General features: G+C 41.0%; 1 protein-coding gene across 6 annotated transcripts in view; it reads left to right on the forward strand.

Annotated features, from left to right (window-relative positions):
* LOC118233440 (regulating synaptic membrane exocytosis protein 2-like) overlaps window positions 1–21,162 on the forward strand; it is a 162,811-nt gene that overhangs the window by 90,111 nt on the left and 51,538 nt on the right. For 3 of the 6 annotated variants that reach the window (XM_035429224.1, XM_035429223.1, XM_035429225.1), the window contains 3 exons: window positions 4,198–4,389; window positions 6,860–6,969; window positions 7,673–7,705. In XM_035429224.1, coding sequence (XP_035285115.1) covers window positions 4,198–4,389; window positions 6,860–6,969; window positions 7,673–7,705 — 335 coding nt within the window. Of the gene's footprint in view, window positions 1–610; window positions 689–1,070; window positions 1,146–1,569; window positions 1,618–4,197; window positions 4,390–6,859; window positions 6,970–7,672; window positions 7,706–21,162 lie in introns of all 6 variants that reach the window. The other 3 variants (XM_035429222.1, XM_035429226.1, XM_035429227.1) reach the window with 3 other exon arrangements.

Here is a 21,162-nt window from a genome sequence, read left to right on the forward strand (position 1 = left end):
GTGGTGGTGACAAACTCTTCTCTGCTTCTCCTAAAGCATTGTTCCTCTTTTCCTTTAGCAACCCTTGAGTCACCTGTCTGTACGCTCTCTGTTGCCTCTGTTTCTCTGTGTTGTCCATTCCACGCCCCTCCTTCTCATCTCTCAGTAATGAAATGTTTCAGCTGTGCGATTGTGGCGCCTCCCCTCTTGGCCGTGACCTCGGCCCGCAGAGGAGGGGTTTCGTGTGGGTGTGGCTAGTGCCAGAGCCGCTCTCTGCCCAGTAGCGGGTGCCTGCCTCGTTCCTGGGTTTATCGGCTCAAAGTTACACAAAGGGCTGCCCTCTGGCTGCCGATCGGGGAACTGCATCCTGAGCCTACTCTCGCTGCGAGGGAAATGATGAGTCCCCAGAAAAAGTGCTGCTGTAACCAGGCATATTATTACTGTCATAATGATGCACTCTGTCGAGGGATGGGGGATGGGGGTGGCGGAGGGGGGGGTGGCTCTGTGGGCCCAGAGACTCAGCTTTGGAGTAGCAGCAGAAAGAGGCAGTGCCAGCCTCTGATAGACAGATGCTTACCTCCCTCTTGCTCTCTCCTCCACAAATGGATTATCTTTTGTGTCCTGTGCCCAGGAGGTTAGAGTGGGAGAGGAGGCTGTCCATGGCCTACTACGGCCGGTGTGATTCCCCCGAACGGTGCCAGGGATATGGGTAACGTGCTACCCTTAGTCATAGCAAACAGTGGCTTCAGGGTGATATCCGCAGATAGTCTACCTTTGTAGTTTTAGAGGCTTTTTTAGAGGTTAATGGAGATCTGTTTTGTTGTGTTTTTGTTAGAATGGTGTTTTATTGAGGTTTTGGCAGCGTGTGTCTGTGCAGCGAAAATGGGCCTGATGGCCTCAAGTACAAAGAGAAAAATGGCGCCTGCTTGCTGTTTTTGTCTCCGTGTGACTACAGGCCCTTTAAAAAAAAGTTTTTTTTTTTTTTTGCATTGCTGTAATAATTAGATTGAGGATGGTTTCAAATTTGTATTTACTTTCAGCAGCAGTCTCAGTGGTCTGTCACAATGTCACAAAAATCTCTCTGTTCAAAGATATTACCATGGTCCTAATCATACGCCAAACCCTTGGTCGAATCATGTAATGAACGGCACCTGTGGGAACTACTGGTGAGTGCTCTTAGACAGCTCTGCTGTAGTGGGGTAGTTGGGTAGTGTGTTAGCTGTAGATTTGTCATAGATTCCTTATTATCTGATTGGCTGCTTACGGAAAGCTGCTCTTTGTGATGAGTTTTGCAATTGGTTTCATTTTTAGTGTAATACATTTCTAGTTATTTTAGTAGCTAATAATTCCTAGTTAAAGTACTGACACACAGATAACATATTTCACACCAGAACAGTATTTAGGTCACTATTAAGTATATTTTTGATAGAGACGTTTACAGTGTAACTTACGTTTCCAATTACGTGAGGTGAAGATGTATTGGACACCACATGACAGTACACTGCACTGCATGGTAAAATGCTTTCCAAGTAGATAGTTTCAAGTAATTGTTATTGCTTTATTAAGTGTGCTTTCTCATTTTATGCAAAGGGAAGAGAATGCCTCTGCAGAACCACAGCCTAAGGAAGAGAAAATGAGGTAATCAGTTAGTGCATAGAGTGTAGTACTCATGGGAGTTGTAGGCAAAGGGTGATAAGTGGATTTATAGCAGTCCAGTGGTTTTTCTTATTTGTCCCCCTTGTTAATGGGAAATGTACAGTACATGTTGTACTTTGTGGTATATCTGATTAGCGTCCGATCAGTATAAATGTAATTAATCAAAGCATTCAGTGAGTGATGGGTGGCACGGTTTCCATCCAAAGACATGCGGCATCCATCCAAAGACACGTGAGGTTAATTGGAGAGTCTAAATTGCCCCTGAGTGTGTATGTGAGTGTGTAAGTGAATGCTGCTGTGGACTGGCGAACAGCCCAGGGTGTATTCCTCTCATGCAATGCATGCTGGTATAGACCTTGACCAGGAATAAGCGGGTATAGATAATGGATGGATGGATGTATTCAGTGAGTGAAGGAAGATGTGTGCTTCCTCAAGTAAAATCATTCAGATTCATTTTATTTGTTCTCCTTTTCTTTTTTGACATGAATGCTTTAACTTTGTTGGCCAAGATGCAGGAGAGACAGGCATGGCGGTAACAGCACACATGTTCTTCAGCAATGAAATAATGGCCAATGGTGCTCATTCATTTCTGTCTGTTTCTGACCTTAAGCCTGACCCTTTGCTGGACAACTTTTCAGCCAGTTTGTGTTTGGTGTTTAACTGTAAACGATACTGTACTGTGACTGCTGTTTAGCCTGGAAGCATTTGTCTTCGATGCTTGGCTAAATGGACGAGTCCTTAATATTGTACAAAGGGAAAAAGTTGAATAGGAATGATAAACTAAAGTGGTATTGTTGCCACCCATGGCAGCGAAGAGGTCCTTACATTCATGAAGAGTAGTTTTTTTTTTTTTTTTTTTTTTTACAAAATGGAACACAATGCATCTGGAACATCTTATCTACTCCACATTCCCATAATCCCTCATTCATCTATGGTCATTCCTCTCCCCCAACCATTGTTTTGATTACAACAATGGGCATTTGCAGTTATAGTATAATTGTATACAGCCCATGTCCTGCTGATGTGATTTGAGCTTCCACCTGAATCTTGAGGCTTATGGTATACCTATGTTTGTATACGCAAAAAAGCAATGTTGCCTAATGCATGCTACAGTACTCATTATATAGACATAGTATAATGCTCCTGTGTCAATGCTATGTTATTCAAGGTGAGTCTGTGTAATATAAATGTCTTTATTCTATTTTTCTTTGAAAAAATTTTAAATATTGTTATACATCAAATTGGACTCATGTAATGCTTACACAAGATAACATGATAAGTTTGTTTTTATATTTTTTTAAAGTGTGCATTTTGTGCACACTGTGAAAAATATTTGCTGTGGTTATAACTTATTTTATTTCTTGAAGTGCTTTTTATTTTTTCAATCTATGGTTTAACAATATTGTCAATCAATGAAACTGGAGTTTCATCTTTTTTAAAAGAAATTGTTTTGGTTCCATCCCTCAGGGGTTGACCGCTGTTTCTTCATTACTTTGCTTCTTTTCTTACACTACTTCTTCTCATCTAGTTTCTACCCTCATATCAACAGTGGAAATTTTTACCCTTACAGTTTTTGGACTTGAAGACCAACCAGACCGCATGTAAAAATCACCCTGAAAGCCGTTGTCCATGTACAGTACAGTCCAGACTGTTGAATGTGCCAAAAGTTCTCCCTTTTTTAATGACCTAAAAGTCTTTTTACACACAGTGAACGTGCAGAGGCCGTGTGGTGTGCCAGTGCATGGCCATTTGTAGTCTGGTGCCATTTTTGCAGTTACTACTGTCCATTCAAGAGGCCATGCCATGTCTATGCTGTTTTTACCAGCTACTAAGGGAACATAGCCCGGCAGCATCCCATTGGTCCCCTCACACATTCTGTGTCACAAATATTGAGCCACAGAACCTTACGCCTCCCAAAATGGAGGGTGAAAGTGGCTATGTTCCAAAGTTAACTGTTCAGCCCTCAAGCCTGAATATCTGGTGCTGGACGTGACATGACCATAACTAAACAAAATGTTATAGTGACTAGAAAAAAGATCCTCTGAACCTGTCCTGTTTCAATTTTGGTAACCTATGTAACTCTGGAGGATAATGGTGAAAGTAATAGTACCTGGCTGATGATGCTTTTTATCTGTGACAGCCTTTCATGGCCCTCCTCCCCCCACATACACGTGCACACACACTCATACACTTTCACACACACATACACACACACACACACACACACACACACTTAAACAGGCCCTGAAATGAGAACTTTATACTGTACAGTACGAAGTAACATTATTTAGTACAGTTATTGCGGAATGATGGCTCACTGAGTGAGGGGTAGCTTTGGAATGCAGCTAGCATGCCTTTCCTGTCTGCCGCTGGCCGTGTTTAGCAGACCCCACCCCCCACCCCCCCTCCTCTTTTCCACCGAGGCCAGGCGGGCTGCGCGTCGGACTGAGCCGAGCTGAGCTGAGCTGGACTGGGCCGGGCCCCGCCTGTGGCTTTGTCCTGTGTTCTGCCCCCTCCAGGTCCGTGGGCAGCACTGAGTGGGTTCTCTGAATAACATTGCAGGCATTGCAGAGGCCTGGACAGGCATGAGTATCACAGGTCCAGGTCAGCTGATCAGAGGCCAGCGCTGGAGCGCCCCTCCTTCTCCTCCTCCTCCCGCTCACGGTCCACGGAGCGCCCCGACTCCAACTACATGAGGTCCATGCCGTCCTTACCGTCCGGAAGATCCGCCCCTCCCTCACCCGCCTTAACGAGGTGACCCAGACGAATCACAACAGCCCAACTAATTCAACCGCTCTCCCCTCCTCCGCCCCCCTCTTCACGCAGTAACCCCGTCCTCCTCCCCTCCTCCCTTTTGCCAGCTCACCCTTTTATTTTCTTCCCTAGTGACAGTGATGTACTTTTGTTTCCATCTGTAGATTAGACACATACAGTAGAGACGGTAGATACTAACTTTTTTTTGTTTTAGACACACCACTTATATTCCAAATGGATATAATGGTGTGTGACTGCCATTGTTTCTGTACTAACAGTGTTGTGAAATACTTAACAGCATCTCCTTTTGGTTGTTGGTTATGTTTTAATTTATCTATTTGTTTTGTGGCTCATCAAGCAATTATCTGGGTGTCTAAATCTGTCTTGCACTTAGACACTCAAGGCTACTTACTTTCTCCTTGCAGCATAGCAAGATAACTGCAAGTTTATTATTTTTATTTTTTATTTTATTACATTTGACATCACCCTTGTTGTAGACTTCATAATGCCAAGAATTTTGATGAGATGACCAGACTTTGTGCCAAATGTGTAATTGTTGTTTAGCAAAATGACTAATATGCTGCAATGTTCCAACTGTGCCAAAACATGGTCTGTAGGGATGCCACTGACTGAGGTGTTTTAAGAGAATCCTGAATGGATGGTCCAGTCCAATTCCGGTCTCACTCCAATCTCTGTTCTGTTTCAATTCAATGAAAAAACATGAAGTTAGCATAAAGTTAAAGGCCAAATCATGTCTTGCTACAAGGCGCTAAGAAGGCTATTGTACTGTTAGGTACTGTGGTTTAGTTTATGGGTCATTTTTATTTCATGGACATGGTAGTGTATTTTCCACTATTAAACAACATTCTAACAACACAGCTCATAACACCATCTTACACTTTAGGCCTGGCCCTTGTCCTCAGTAATGTGAATAATGTAAATCATTCAAAAAATCATATCAGGATGTTAATGTTTTTATTTGGAGAAAGGTTTATATTGCATCTGTAGAAAGAAATTTAGGTTGTAAGGTTTAACTGATACATTACATTAATACATTTAAAATGCTTTCTAATTTGTTCCTGGTTTAATTCACTCCTGTAATGATCGTATTTTCGAGGATTTTATGAAATGGTCTGAAAATGTAGTTACTTCACCAAAAAAGCTTTTTATTTGCCACAGTGTAAATTACGTGTGCCACAGGTACTGTACAGCCATACCACAGCATGATATGCATTTGTGATATGTTGCACTTATATTATAATTTACTTGGGTACAATGTGCAGCATATCCATGTGTTTGTATAAACAAAGTATATATGTGTGTGTGTGTGTGTGTGTGTGTGAGAGAGAGAGAGAGAGAGATGCGTAGAGAGAGTCAGACATGCGTAACTGTTAGATACTGCCAATTTCTGTTGCTGAACAACCTAGTAGCTGCGGACCTAGACCCATGTTGACTTTTTGCTTAAGAATTAGGGTATGTTTCGCTAAATGAGTTTGCTAAATTACACAAAAACATAATTTGGTGGAGGTAGACCCATTTGTTGTCTGGTCTGTACATTCGCAATTCTCCTCCAAAACATGTAGTGTCACCAGCCTTCTTTTTTTTTTACACTGCAGCCCACAGCCTAGCTCACATAGAATTGAGTTGGAGGAAGGCCAATCATACACAGCTTTGATATGGAGTCCACAGGCACCTCATTGACCAGCAGGGTTCAGTAGAGAGCAATATAATGTGGACCCCTAACCTCCAATGCCCTATTGTCAATTGCACGTCTTCCTGGTTTCAGTTAGCACTGGCACGGTCTGGATTCAGTCCGAGACCATGAGGCTCGTCCGTGCACAAAGCCTGGCGTCTTAACTGCCTGAGAAACTTGTTAGTAGTTAGGAGTGAAATTTGAAGAGATTATTTTGCACAACAGTATGGGTGTTGTAGAGCTTTGAAAGTTAGTAAAAGTTCTCAGACATGTGGTCATGGTCATGCAATCCGTTTAAAATATCTTTAGAAAAATGTCTAATCTAAAAATCAAGCAAGTCTTTGTACAAGGCTAAGGCTGAGTCTTAGCTAAGTTCACTGTCTGGCTTTCCTAAATTAACAAGGAACACCCTAATGGTTGCGCATGTGAAGGGTTGTATGTATATATGCGAAACAGCATATATCTAAAAAAGTATACAATCCTTTCTTATCAATTTACACATATCAGCTCTTGTTTTTAGCATTGTAAAGAGTTTCTCCTGGTACCTGGAAAGCTATGTGCCTAATGTGGTTCTGCGCTGTTTGGTGTTTTAGTCCAAAACCATTTTTTCCCTTTGCACAGAGCGCTACTGTGGAGTGTATTTTTGTTTGTTTCATTATTATTATTTATTTTATTTTTTTCCCCCTTTGGTGCTCAGGAAGATGTTGGCATTGTGGGGGTTCGCTTCAGGTGACTGGCACCCGGCACACTCAACATTAACCGCTGTGTGTCCCGTAGGGCGCACCCCCGCAGCGGATCGGTCCAAACCAGCCCCACGAGTACCCCCGTGTCCGGGCGGAGAGGACGGCAGCTACCACAGGTCCCTTCCAAGGGGACGCTGGACAGAAGTAAGTAATTGAATGTTTCCGGAGAACAGAGCTTGGGGTTGTGCCCACACGTTCCTGTTTGGTGGAGCAAAAGGTTGAACACACGTTCTGAGTTTTGTTTTTGTTTTTTAAACATCAGCATAGTTGTTCTGCTAATAGAGAAATGATTAATAGAAATGTTTACAGAAAAATAGAAAAACTTGAAATATCCCAGTCCACTTTCTGGCAGCTTGGACAACCTACAGTACCCTTAAATAACGGTTTGCTGTGTTTCTGCTTCTATGCTTTGTTTTTTCTGTATTGGTTTATAGGTTTTGATTTGTTTTTTGTTTTTTTTTTAAAGAAAAAGACATAATTTTTGATATACTTAGGAATTTTTAAATCACCATTTCACAACCACGGATACTGATTCACCATGTGTGAAAAGCACAAATTTAGCTATGAGAACCAGTTCAGTGTGGTCTATTCATGAAAATGAGAAGTAGCCAATAATATGTAAACAGGTTTGTTCACTGTGTGGTTGACAACAGAAGTGGGAGCCTTAATGTTTTCCATCTTGTGAGGGATTCGGATTTATGTGCAGTGCGCATGTTTCTGTATCACTGGAGTGCCGGAATCGCCTCCTCTGAAACTAATGTTAAATGCCATGTTGTACCATGGTCAAATCCCATGGAGCATTTTCATTTAACATCCCTACATGGTTCCTCTTTCCACTCCTCCACAGAAGATGGAGACCAAGGAACAGAGCCTTACGAAGGTCTGTAGCCATCAGTTTGGGGTTTAGCTTTGGAGGGGTGGCTTGACCATGGCCAGCTTTCCAACGCTAAACACATCTGCAATAGGCATTGGCTGGTTTCATCTAGAGCCATGTTTGAATACTTCCTGTTTAGCCTGGTGCCCAGTTGGTAGTCACAGTGCTGTGCACTCTCCTACTGAATGAAACCAAGCAATTGTCTGTTGCAGCCAGTCTCTGTTTGTGATTGGTGTACGCTTTCTGTCCTATCTCGTTGGTGTGGTGATTTAAGAATGTCAGAGCGCAGTTGTTAAGTTTTGTTTGTGTAGAAGTAGTCATGCCCGCTCATGTCGCTTTTAACCATGTTGTTTCGGTATTAGTTGTTGTAGTTGTTGGGCTGTTGTGAATTGACTCCAAAAGAGAGTTACCCAGGTGGTTCTTTATCCCTTTGTGGTATCTGCATAAATAGGGCATTTATGTTTTTCTATATGTATTAAAACTTTGTGTCAAATAACAATAATTTCCTCATGGAAGCCATCATTTAAATTTATGTTTTAAACAGCTGATGAAAGATTGCACATCAGAGAGATTATATTTATACTCTTACAAAATGTACAGGTTTTTTGTATATTTGCAACTTAATAATTATTGGTTGTGAAATACATACTGTAGATAGATAGATAAATAAAATATTGAATCCTGCAGACTTATCCAGACATAAACCATATGGCCAAAAGTATGTGGACACCCCTTGGTTTGGGGATGTTTTTCCACAGTTTGGGTGGGGTTCCAGTGAAGGCAAACCTTAATGCAATGATGTGATTAATGCAAACTACTGTAGATGATTCTGTGCTTCCAATGTTGTGGCAAGAATTTGGGGAAGCTCTGTTCCTGTTTCAGCTTGACAATGCCCCCAGGCACACAGTGAGGTCCAGAAATAGTTTTGTCATGATTGGTGTGGAAGAATTTGACTGGCCTGCACAGAGCCCTGACCTCAACCCCATCCAACACCCTTGGGATCAATTGGAAGGCCAACTGCGAGCCAGGCCTTATCGCCCAACCTTACTAATGCTCTTCAGGCCGAGTGGAAGTGCAAATCCCTGCAGCAATGCTCCAACATCTAGTATAAAGTCTTCCCAGAAGAGTGGAGGCTGTCATAGCAGCAATGGGTGGACCAACTCAATATTAATACGTCAGGTGTCTACATACGTTTGGCCATGTAGTGTATGTTTGCTTCATTAATGTACTGTATGTTTGTGGGTCAGATAAAGTTTAGCCAAATGAGTAAAATAGTATAATTTATTTAACAATGTACAATAAAAAAATCTTATTTGTGAACACAATTTTCTAAACATGAACACAAGTCACATTAAATAATTTAGGCAATTTTGAATAGCATTACTTTAGAATAGAGCTTGTTTAATTTGTGTGAACTAAGATAGCCGATATCGTTAGCTGTAATTTGGCCTCATTTAGATATCAATGCTTTTAATGACAGGCCTAGATTTTGCAGGTTTTAATGAATGACTTATAGACAGTGATTTGTATGCCTGAGTAACTTGGCATTTTTGTATGTTGAAAATGTTTTTTTGTTGAGATGTTAGGCTACTGTGTAAGTTAACTCCATGGATTTGTTAGTGCAAACACTGCTAATTCTTATCACTCAACATGGATAATGTTGGTGTTACTGTCCGTTTATGTCCAAGTCAATTGTTGGATGTGACTTATACATTTTATAAGGCCTGTATTTCATTGACCTCTGTAGCTGTTGCCACCTTACACCTCGTCTGGAGTCGATCAGATTATTTGCTTGTGCTGCTGTGAGCGATTTGTGGGTTCTGTCTCTTCCGACAGGATTTTCCCTCATCATTTCCCTATATCAAAGCTATTCTAACATGGTTATATTGTCATGGTGCTGTATTAGCCATTCAGCCAAGTTATTCAGTGCTAACACAGCGTGATATTATCTGCCCACTGTGTTTTTCATCATCCATAGACTGTGTTTCTTTGTCTAAACTATGGCAGGTGGTGATGGGGTGGGGGCCTTATGTAGGCAGTGGTGGTTAATAAAAAGGTAATCTCAGAGAATGACTGCTGCACTAAAAAAGTGAAGCACTTGACCCATGTTTATTATTTTCAGAAAGACAGACGTAAATATAGACAGGCTTCTAGGCTAGTTTCAATGTTTGCGAGGTGGGAGAAGAAGAATTAAAAACAAGGCTATATTTAGGGACTCAGGCAGACTGGTCGTGATTTTTTTCAAATGTCTGTGGTGTCTTTGTAAACATCTTGCATATTCTGTCCCCACGCACTGTGCAAGCAAGGGAGGAGCCTCAGCACTCTCACCCCCCTCCCAAAACAAGCACCTGTACCAGCTATGTTTTAGTGCAACAATTCTTAGCCCTGTCCTCCAAAAGGTTAACAGTTAATCTTGCTAAAATCCAATGGTGGATGTGAACCGTTCTGTATTCAGTATGCTGATGTGCATATTAGTTGAAAGTCTGTTGTGTTATTTTAACCATCATCTCCATTGTTTTCTCTTGTGTGCTCTTATTAGTGAGAAGTCTGTTAGGTCTTTATAATGATATTCTCCATTTACTGATTCCGTCCACAGCACAAACAGGAGAGAAACCTGAACCCCCTCAATCCCTCCCTCAACAAGCATTTGAGCCAGGTTGGCCTTAGTCTTAGTAATGACCCTCCCCACCATATGAACAGCTGAACCCTCTTATGCTCTGTCTGGAGAATAGTAGTGTTGGATGATGATAGCAATTCTCAAATGAATTGGATCAAACCAAATGTATGTAGCATAGAACTATATGAAATGATCCGAAAATTTGATTCAGCACTCCAAGGAAGGCTTAGGCTGTGCCAGTTGTGCCCTCATACTGTACCTTCAAGTAATAAAACAATAGTTTATACGTGGTATTCTTGTGAGTGCTGTCCATTTATCTATTTCGTGTATAGTTTGTGGGACTCTGCACCCAATTATTAGTTAATGAATTGAGCTCGTTCATTTCCTTGTGACCATATGTTTCCAAGATCTGTAGTAGGCTAGTGCGAAAGGTGTTGTTCCCCATAGTAGTGTGGTAGTGTGTAGTGATTTTGATCAAGAATTTGTTGGCACTGGAGACCTAATGGCTGAGTGTTGTTCTGAGTGAAATATACGGGCAGTAAAGTTAGAAATAGTGAAATTCCTCCTTCCCTTAAAAATTCTAGCCATTTAACAGAAGAGTTCCCTTACTTCCAGATAGCTTCTCTGTGGATCAGTCTTCGTACTGCCTCAACTGTATGTAATTATTTTAGGGATATGTCTGTCAAGTCTTCATGACCAACTTCAGAATCTACTGACACGGCTTGGGGCTCTTGCAAGTAAAGAATCCCCTCAACCCCTCCCACAATCTGCATCTGTGCCAGGTGTGTCCTAGAATAGGAGGATTCTTAACCATCCTTGCCCAATTAACAGTTTCACCCTGAAAAATCATAGGTCCTACAAACAGGTAATCTGGAAACCAAAGTGTATAAGTCCCCTTAATTGAAACCTGAAAATTGGCACTTTAACTACGATGTGAATCGTTTTATTACAAATCTAAAAGTGTGGAGCACAGAACCAAATCAAGAAAAATATGTCTTTGTCCCCAACATTATGGAGCTTACTGTAAATACATATGTATATGGCCAAATGACTGATTGCAAATTGGTGAAAACGAAAATAGGCTAGGCTAAAAGTGATATTATGCTAAAATAATACCACAGTAATATATCAGAAGCACAATATGCTTGCATTGTATTCTTATGTGTACTTGTATTCCACAAAAATCCATCATGCCTTTATTATCATCACCTACATCTACTAGCCCCACCCACAGAAAATGCAAGGGAGGAGCCTGAACCCCATGAACCCCTTCATAAACAACCATCTGTGCCAGGTGTGTCTTAATGTTAGAATTCTTAGTCCTCTCCTCCAAATGACCAGTTTAACCCACTGAAATCCAGTCCTGGTCATGAACAGCCGATCTGCAGAATTCCATAATAGCTGTGAATGTTGAAAGCAATTCTGAAGTAAATTGAAGGAAGTCTTCTTTACATTTAACTTGTGGTACATTTTTCCAGAGTAATTGGAGAAAAATAGAGAGAGACTGAAAATATAAACAATTATATAAAAAGCACATGCACTTGTTGATTTTTTTTCAGTACATTCGTTACCTCACAGTAAAATATCCTGTGTTGGTTCAACTCTTAACGGAGTACACATGAGTCAAATAGGGATCAAATGTATTCCTTAAGAGCTTATTTAACACACTGAATTACAGTACTGTATGCCATTGTAACCTAATGTGTTTGCATATTAGTCAGGTCTGTCTGTCTTCATAGCCATCTCTGCTTACTCACTATGCCCACAGCACAAACAGAGGAGCAACCTGAACTCCCTCAATCCCTCCCTCAACAAGCGTTTGAGCCAGGTTAGCCTTAGTGTTAGTAATGACCCTCCCCACTATATTAACAGCTGAACCCTCTCATGCTCTGTCTGGTGAATAGCAGTGTTGGATGGTGATGGCAATTCTCCCGTTCATTAGAGCAAGTCAGCTGTTTGTAGCATATAACTCTTAACACTGATTCTACCAAAAACTATATCCAATATTAGAACACAGTAGTGGAAATGGCATATGTTACCATATGACACTTCCAAGATATGAGTTTGAAAGACAGTAGTGTGAAAGGTGTTATTACCCATAGAAGAGGCTATGGTAGTGTGTTGTGAATCTGATAAAGTGTTCAATAGTGCTGGAGATCTAATAGCTTATTTTCATAGTTAACCACCAGCTAGCTGTTTAGTTTCATCTAGCTTTGATGAGGTAAGTTGGCTCGGAAGCTGTTTTTGCAACTAGCTAGCTAAGTAAGAATCTACATTAGTCTCTAAGCAAAATATCATAATCACAATAATTGAAATGTCGTTAGCCAAACTTGAACATTTTGTTTTACTTGCTAACATATAATGGGCACTATTGCAATTGGTTAAATGTCTGCTTTCCTTAAAAATACTATTTTAGAGGAGAATTCCAAAATTTGTTCAGGGAGCTTCCAAGTAGTTCAGCCTTTTTTACAAGTAGTTCAGCCTTTTGCCAACAGAATTATCATGTAATTATTTCAGGCAAATATCTGTCAAGTGTCCATGGCCAAATTGAACATCTACTGACACGGCTTGGGGCTCATGCAAGTAAAGAGCCTGAATCCCCTCAACCCCTCCCACAACCTGCATCTGTGACAGGTGTGTCTCACATCTGAAGATAGTAACACAGTAACATATAAAAAGTACAGTCTACCTGCATGGTAATCTTGTGTGTGTTTGTATTCCGCTAAAATTCATCATGCCTTTATTACCATCTCCTACATCTACTGGCCCCACCCACAGAAAATGCAACGGAGGAGCCTGAACCCACTCAGTCCCTTCAAAAACCGCCATCTGTGCCAGGTGTGTCTTAGTGTTACGATCCCTAGTCTCCTCTCCTCTGAATGAACACTTTAACCCACTGAAATCCAGTCCTGCAGAATTCTATTATAGCTGTGAATGGTGAAGGCAATTCTAAAGTAGACTGAAGAAGTCTTCTTTACATTTATCTTTTGGTACATTTTGCACCAGGATAATTGGATACAAAGAGAGTGAGATAAAATTGCATCATCTGAAAATAATTATACCGGATCATATGAAAGCACATCTATCTGATTTTTACTGTGGTACCTCACAGTAAAATGTCCAAGGGTTAATTTGAGTCTAACCGAGTACATATGAGCCCAATAGGGACCGAATGAACGCCTTCAGATCTGATTTATCACTGAACATTTTGCTGTGCCCCGTTGTATTCTGATGTGTTTCCATATTCGTCAAAAGTCTGTCTTGTCTTCATAGCCGCCTCTATTTACTCACTGTGCCCACAGCACAAACAGAGGAGCAACCTGAACCCCCCCAATCCCTCCCTCAACAAGCGTTTGAGCCAGGTTTGCCTTAGTGTTAGTAATGACCCTCCCCACCATATTAACAGCTGTGAACCCTCTTATGCTCTGTCTGGAAAATGCCATAATAGTGTTGGATGGTGATGGTAATTCTCCAGTAAATTGGATAGAATCAGCTGTGTGTAGCATATAACTATGAATCTGCCAAAATTAGATTCAGTATTAGAACACAGTAGTGTAAGTGGCATATGTTACCATATGACACTTCTAAGATAAGAATTTTAAAGACAGTAGTGTGAAAGGGTTGTTCCCTGTAGAAGACGCTGTGGTAGTGTGTTGTGATTCAGATCAAGAATTGGATAGCACGGGATACCTAATAGCTGAGGTTCTTGTTTTGAGTGAAATGTAAAATGTCGGTAAAATGATTTTTTTTAGTTGCAAGCTGATTCTGATAGTTATCCACCAGCTAGCTGTTTAGTTTCATCTCTTGATAAGGTAAGTTGGTTTGAGAACTGTTTGCTGCTAGCTAGCTAAGTAGGAATATACAGTGGTTTCTGAGCAAAATATCTTAATCACAATAATTGAAAGACATGCAGGTTAAATTGCCCTTAGGTATGAGTGTGTGAGTGAATTGTGTGTGTGCCCTGTGATGGACTGGCAAACTGTCCAGGGTGTACTCCTGCCTCTTGCCCTATGCATGCTAGGATAGGCTCCAGCACCTCACACGGCCCTGATTCGAGAATAAGCGGGTAATGGATGGATGGACTGTAATTGAAATGTAGTTAGCTAAACTTGCTAAAGATAGTTTATTGACTGTAATATCTGTTGATGCTTGCAAGGCAGCAAGTGAGAAACTTTTTTCTTTTTTGTAAACTCATATTGGACACTATTTTAATTGAATAAATGCCTGCTTTCCTTAAAAATTCTATTTTAGAGGAGACTTCTAAAATTCCAGTTCTTTCAGGGAGCCTCCATGTAGTTCAACCTTCCTTTTGCCAACAAAATTATCATGTGTAATTATTTCAGGAAAATATCTGTCAAGTGTCCACGGCCAAATTGAGCACCTACTGACTCGGCTTGGGGCTCATGCAAGTAAAGACCCTGAATTCCCTCAACCCCTCCCACAACCTGCATCTGTGCCAGGTGTGTCTTACATCTGATGATTCTACTACTGTAACTTACAAAAAGTATAATCTACAGTAACTACATTGTATTCTTGTTTGTATTCCTCAAATTCATCATGATTTCTAAACATCTTCTAAATCTACTGGCCCCACCCACAGAAAATGCAAGGGAGGAGTCTGAACCCACTCAACTCCTTGAAAAACCACCATCTGTGCCAATTGTGTCTTAGCATTAGAAGACTTAGCCCTCTCCTTCAAATGAACAGTTAAACCCACAAAGTGGACTTTACATATAGGACACCTGACAGCCAAAATCTCTCCCAAAATTATGGGCATTAGTGTGGTGTTGGTCCACCCCTTGGTGCTATAACAAGCTCCACTCTTCTGGGAAGGCTTTATACTAGATGTTGGAGAATTGCTGCAGGGATTGCTTCCATTGAGCCAGAAGAGCATTAGTGAGGTCGGACACTGATTGGGCGATTAGGCCTGGCTCGCTGTTAGCTTTCCAATTGGTCCGAAAGGTGTTGGATGGAGTTGAGGTCAGGCCTCTGTGCAGGCCAGTCGAGTTCTTCCACACCAATCTCGACAAAACCATTTCTATATGGACCTCACTGTGTGCCTGGGAGCATTGTCATGCTGAAATAGGAAAGGGCCTTCCCCGAACTGTTGCCGCAAAATTGGAAGCACAGAATCGTCTAGAATGTCATTGCATAAAGATTTGCCTTCACTGGAACTAAGGGGCCTAGCCTAAATCATGAAAAACAGCCCCAGACCAAGGGGTGTCCACATATGTTTGGTCATATAGTATACGTTGTGGTACCTTTTGCCCAGAGTAATTGGAGAGAAAGATTGATTTTTAAAAAATCTCGCTCTCTTTGGATGTAATGGATACGAAATGCACATCCATTTTTACCTCTGCTACCTACCTGTTCTGATGTGTTTGCATAATCGTCAAAAGTATGTCTTGTCTTCATAGCCATCTCTATTTACTCACTATGCCCACAGTACAAACAGAGGAGCAACCTGAACTCCCTCAATCCCTCCCTCAACAAGCATTTGAGCCAGGTTAGCTTTAGTTTTAGTAATGACCCTCCCCACCATATTAACAGCTGAACCCTCTTATGCTCTGACTGAAGAATAGTAGTGTTGGATGGTGATGGCATTTCTCTAGTAAATTTGAGAAAACCAGCTATGTGTACCATAAAACTATATGAATCTACCTAAAATGAGATTCAGTATTACAACATAGTAGTGGAAATGACATGTGACATTTGATATCTCCAAGATATGAGTGTTCTAATGACAGTAGTTTTCTATGGAACTTCTCTTGTATTTGTCAGAAGTCATATATAATCATCATTATAATCATCTTAAACATTTACTATCCCCTCACACAGAGAAGGAGCTGGAACCCCCCAAGCCTTCCCCAAAGCAAGCATTTGAGCCAGGTGTGACTTAGTGTAAGAAGCCATGACAGACCTTACCACATTAACAGCTGGACGCTTTAAAATACAGAAGCATCTTCTATTGATTCTGAATGGATCCTCTGGAGAATGCCATTATAGCTTTGGCTATAGTGGCTTAAATTGAGGTTGCATACTGTAACACAGTTACAGAAATGAGATGTGAAAGCATTTAAAGTTTTCAAAATATTTTTTTAAATATCTTTTTGCGAAAAAAGATGAGGTGGTGTTGTGTCGTGATACTGATCAAGATTTCATTGGGGCTTGAGACCTAGTACCTGAGGTTGTTGTTCTGAATGAAGTGTAATGGAAATAAAGATTTATAGTTTATTAGTTGTAAACTGATTGTGGTAGTTAAGGCTTAGGGTAGTTGCTTAGAAATCTACTAGCTGTTTAAGCCACTAGCTAAGTAATTAGCATATTAATGATCGATGATAGCTTCTGAAAAAAACATCATCATAATAATTAACACGTAGCCTGCCAAACTTAGCTAGTAAGCAAGCTGGATGTATTTCGGTGTAATTTCTGCTTCCCTTGAGAAGTCTAAGCATACTACAGAAGAATTCTAAAATTCCACTGGTTTCAGGGGGCTTCCAAGTGAAACCAGTCAGTATTAGTGAATGTAAAGGTGGGACCCATTAACATAGCGATTGCAGGTTTGATTCTGGGTTATGATGTTAGCTGATGTGATCTGATATGCCCTGACTGGCTTCATCCCACCATAGGTTGTGTAGTCTTAAGTCTTAAGGGCTCCAGTGGTTACCACTGCATGAGTTTCTCCCAAAGGCATTCCAGATGCCAACAGGCTACCTGTATTCATCAATGAAAGATACTGCTTTCTTCTCATTAACACTGGCCCCTTTCTGGTATTGTGAATATTAGTCATAGACTGAAAGGTGACTGTATCTGAGGAGTCCACATGCTTCAGTTGCATTGGTCCTTGTATGGAATTGGGTGAATTAAGTTCAACTGCCAATACAAAACCTTAGTACCACTTGAAAGTAATACAGCAGGAACTCAGCACAAACTCCTCACTGAATTTTTCTTTTGCCCTCTGCTGCCTCCGGCCATCCTGATTTGTACAATATTTAGGCACATACCTGTCAAGTCTTCGTGACCAACTTGTAAATCTACTGACACCGCCCACAGCTCCTGCAAGTGGAGAGCCTGATCCCTTCTCACAAGCCCCATCTGTGCCAGGTGTGTGTTAAAGTGGGAGGAGCCTTAACCCTCCCAATTTAATTAACGGTACAGCCCCCTAAAATCCAGTAGCGACTGTGATTGGCTGATCTTAAAACATTATGGCAATTGGAAAGTTTCCAAGAGACTAGGCTTGAGTGATGACAGTGTCAAAAAGGGTTCTAACATCAGGTTTTGGTAGTATGCTGTGATTCCGATCAATAATTACTTGGCAGCTACAACAAGATTGGTTTGGATGCCTTTGTGAGTGAAGTGCCCTACCTGTATAATATTTAAGAACAATATTTCTTTAAAATGCTAATATCTTTCTATAGTTTTTTTTTTTTTTTGATCATGAGTGCCGTGGGGCCTGCATTTCACAAAGTCTGGCTCATAGGGTAGTGCCTTAGTTGCGGTGATCCTTGCACGAGGTATGTGTGGCAAGGAAGGGCACCATCTGAAAATAATAGGACAGGAACATGTGAAAGCATGGCCTGTTGATTTTTTCTTTTCACCTCTATTTTCACGTTGTTTTCTAATGTCTTATTAGTCAAAATCTGTTGTGTCTTGATGACCATCTTCTCCATTTACTGACCCCGCCCACAGCACAAACAGTGGAGGAACCTGAACCTGCCAAAACCCTCCCACAACAAGCGTTTGAGCCAGGTTTGCCTTAGTGTTAGTAATGACTCTCCCCACCGTATTAACAGCTGAACCCTCTTACGCTCTGACTGGAGAATAGTAGTGTTGGATGGTGATGGCATTTCTCTAGTAAATTTGAGAAAACCAGCTATTTGTAGCATAAAACTATATGAATCTACCTAAAATGAGATTCAGTATTACAACACAGTAGTGGAAATGACATGTGACATTTGATAGTCCCAAGATATGAGTGTTCTAATGACAGAGTGTTCCATTATAATCATCTTAAACATTTACTATCCCCTCACACAGAGAAGGAGCTGGAACCCCCCAAGCCTCCCCCAAAGCAAGCATTTGAGCCAGGTGTGACTTAGTGTAAGAAGCCATGACCCACCCTACCACATTAACAGCTGGACCATTTAAAATACAGAAGCATCTTATATTGACTGTGAATGGATCCTGTGGAGAATGCCATTATAGCTTTGACTAAAGCAGCTTAAATTGAGGTTGCATACTGTAACAGTTACGGAAATGAGAAATGAGATACGGAAATGAGATATGAAATTTGAAGTTATTATTAAATAGTTAAAAGATATTAAATATTAAGTTTCCATTGTGAAAGAAGATGAGGTGGTGGTGTGTTGTGATACTGATCAAGAATTAATTGGTGCTGGAAACCTAGAAGCTGAGGTTGTTGTTGTTCTGAATGAAGCGTAATGGAAATAGATGTAAACAGATTGTGGTAGCTATGGTTTAGGGTAGTTGCTCAGAAATCCACTAGCTAGGTAATTATCTTATTAATGCTTGATTGACTTCTGAGAAAAAAAATCATAATTTATACGTAGCGTGCCAAACTTGTATATGGTATGTTGAATGTTACATTTGTTATATAGCTAGCTAGCTATATATGTAAAATGATTTGTTTCCTTGCTGGCATGATGTATTTTGGTGTAATGTTTCCCTTGAAAAATCTAAGCATACTACAGAGGAATCCTAAAATTCCACTGTTTTCAGGGGGCTTCCAAGTGGCTCAGTCAATATTAGCAAATGTAAAGGTTGGACCCTTTAGCATAGCGATTGCAGGTTTGATTCTGGGTTATGATGTTAGCTGATGTGATCTGATATGCCTTGACTGGCTTCATCCCACCATAGGTTGTGTAGACTTAAGTTGATAAGGGCTCCAGTTGTTAGTAATAGATTTAAAGGTGACTGTATCTGAGGAGTCCACATGCTTCAGATGCATTGGTCCTTGTATGGAATTGGGTGAATTATCAGGTTCAACTGCCAATACCAAACCTTAGTACCGCTTGAAAGTAATACAGCAGGGAAACCGAACAAACTCACCTCACTGAATTTTTTTTTTGCCCTCTGCTGCCTCCGGCCATCCTGATTTGTACAATATTTAGGCACATACCTGTCAAGTCTTCGTGACCAACTTGTAAATCTACTGACACCGCCCACAGCTCCTACAAGTGAAGAGCCTGATCCCTTCTCACAAGCCCCAACTGTGCCAGGTGTGTGTTAAAGTGGGAGGAGCCTTAACCCTCCCAACTCAATTAACGGTACAGCCCCCTAAAATCCAGTAGCGACTGTGATTGGCTGATCTTAAAACATTATGGCAATTGGAAAGTTTCCAAGAGACTTGGTCCTCCATGTGTGCCCTTGTGTTGCCTTCACCCTTCCCGCCCAATTAAAAACTTGAAACCGCAAATCCAATAGCAACCAGTAGTAGTTAAATCATAGCACTCCTGCAGTATTTACTGTAGAAAAAATGAAGTTTCCAATATACCAGGCTATCAACAAGTTTCCCTTAGAATTAGTTGTGCTGGTGGATTATGCTTCTGGCCAAATTGTTCTTGACTGATTGTGATAGCCATCTAGTTAACTACAGGTAACTGTCAAGCTTCCTGTAGCTTTGATAGGGTTAAATTGTATGGAAAACTGTTTTTGTTAGCTAGTTAGTTTCTTGTCTAATGATAGCCTCTTAGGAAACTATCATTATACTTGAAATTTAGTTATCCAAACTTGAAGATGGTGTGCCAAATGTAGCACCTATTGATTCAAACAATAGCTATAAAAAATTATTTTTAAAAATATTTTTTAAATGATGTAAACACCAAACATATATAACATTAACATTAGGTGAGTATTGTACTCTACAGTGTAACTGGGAGTCTATAAGAGTGGGACTCCACCCCATCCCACTGTTGGTGGCCAGGGTTCTTCTGGTTACTGCTGTTTTCTGGCTCAAAGGCAAATGCTTTAGATGAAAGCTGGCACTGATCCTTGCATGGGTACAGGCGGCACAGCAGGGAGTTAATAAACCCAATTTCTGATTCTGAATTTGGCAGAAAAAATTGACAAGACAATCTCATCTAGTTGATGCTTTATCTTGTTTTCCGCTGCCTCCATTGCATTTTGATATGTAATCGTCTTAGGCCAGTATCTGTCAAGTCTTCGTGACCAGCTCCGCAATCTACTGACACCGCCCACCGCTCATGCAAGTGGAGAGTCTGAACCCCCTCAGCCCTTCCAACAACAGACATCTGTTCCAGGTGGGAGGAGTCTTTACCCTCCACACCCAATGAACAGTCTAGGGCAGTTATGGGAGGAAAGGTGTACACCAGAGATACAGACTGGTTGCTGTGACACTGATGTTACAGTGCTACACTGATGTTTTACCCTGATCTTTGGCATATACAGTACAACTGGAAATCCACATTGGCTTTGTCCTGTGGGGCTGCTCCTACAACACAGTGACTACAGAATATCTGTATTTGTACTGACACCGCAAACAGAAAGGGATTCATTTAGCCAGAGTTCCCTGAGTTCTCGCTGTATTACAGTATGCGTATTCACTGCAAGGTGCTCACAGGCAAGCGTCATCACTGAGTTATATTGTTTGCTGTTCATCATATTGATGCTAGCTGCCCTGTAGGTCTATATGGACAGTTGCGTGTCACTGTTGGGTACACAGGAGCAGTATGTTCCAGACCTGCCGTACAGCTTTCTTGAAAGCACGTGGCTAAGCAGAGAGTCATGAGGGACAATTTACTTTTCCAAACTGGAAAGGAACTGGCTTTTTGTTGTTAAATTGATGGGTTTTTGAATGGCTGAAGTA

The sequence above is a fragment of the Anguilla anguilla genome, chromosome 8, assembly GCF_013347855.1.
Source record: "Anguilla anguilla isolate fAngAng1 chromosome 8, fAngAng1.pri, whole genome shotgun sequence".
NCBI lineage: Eukaryota > Metazoa > Chordata > Actinopteri > Anguilliformes > Anguillidae > Anguilla > Anguilla anguilla.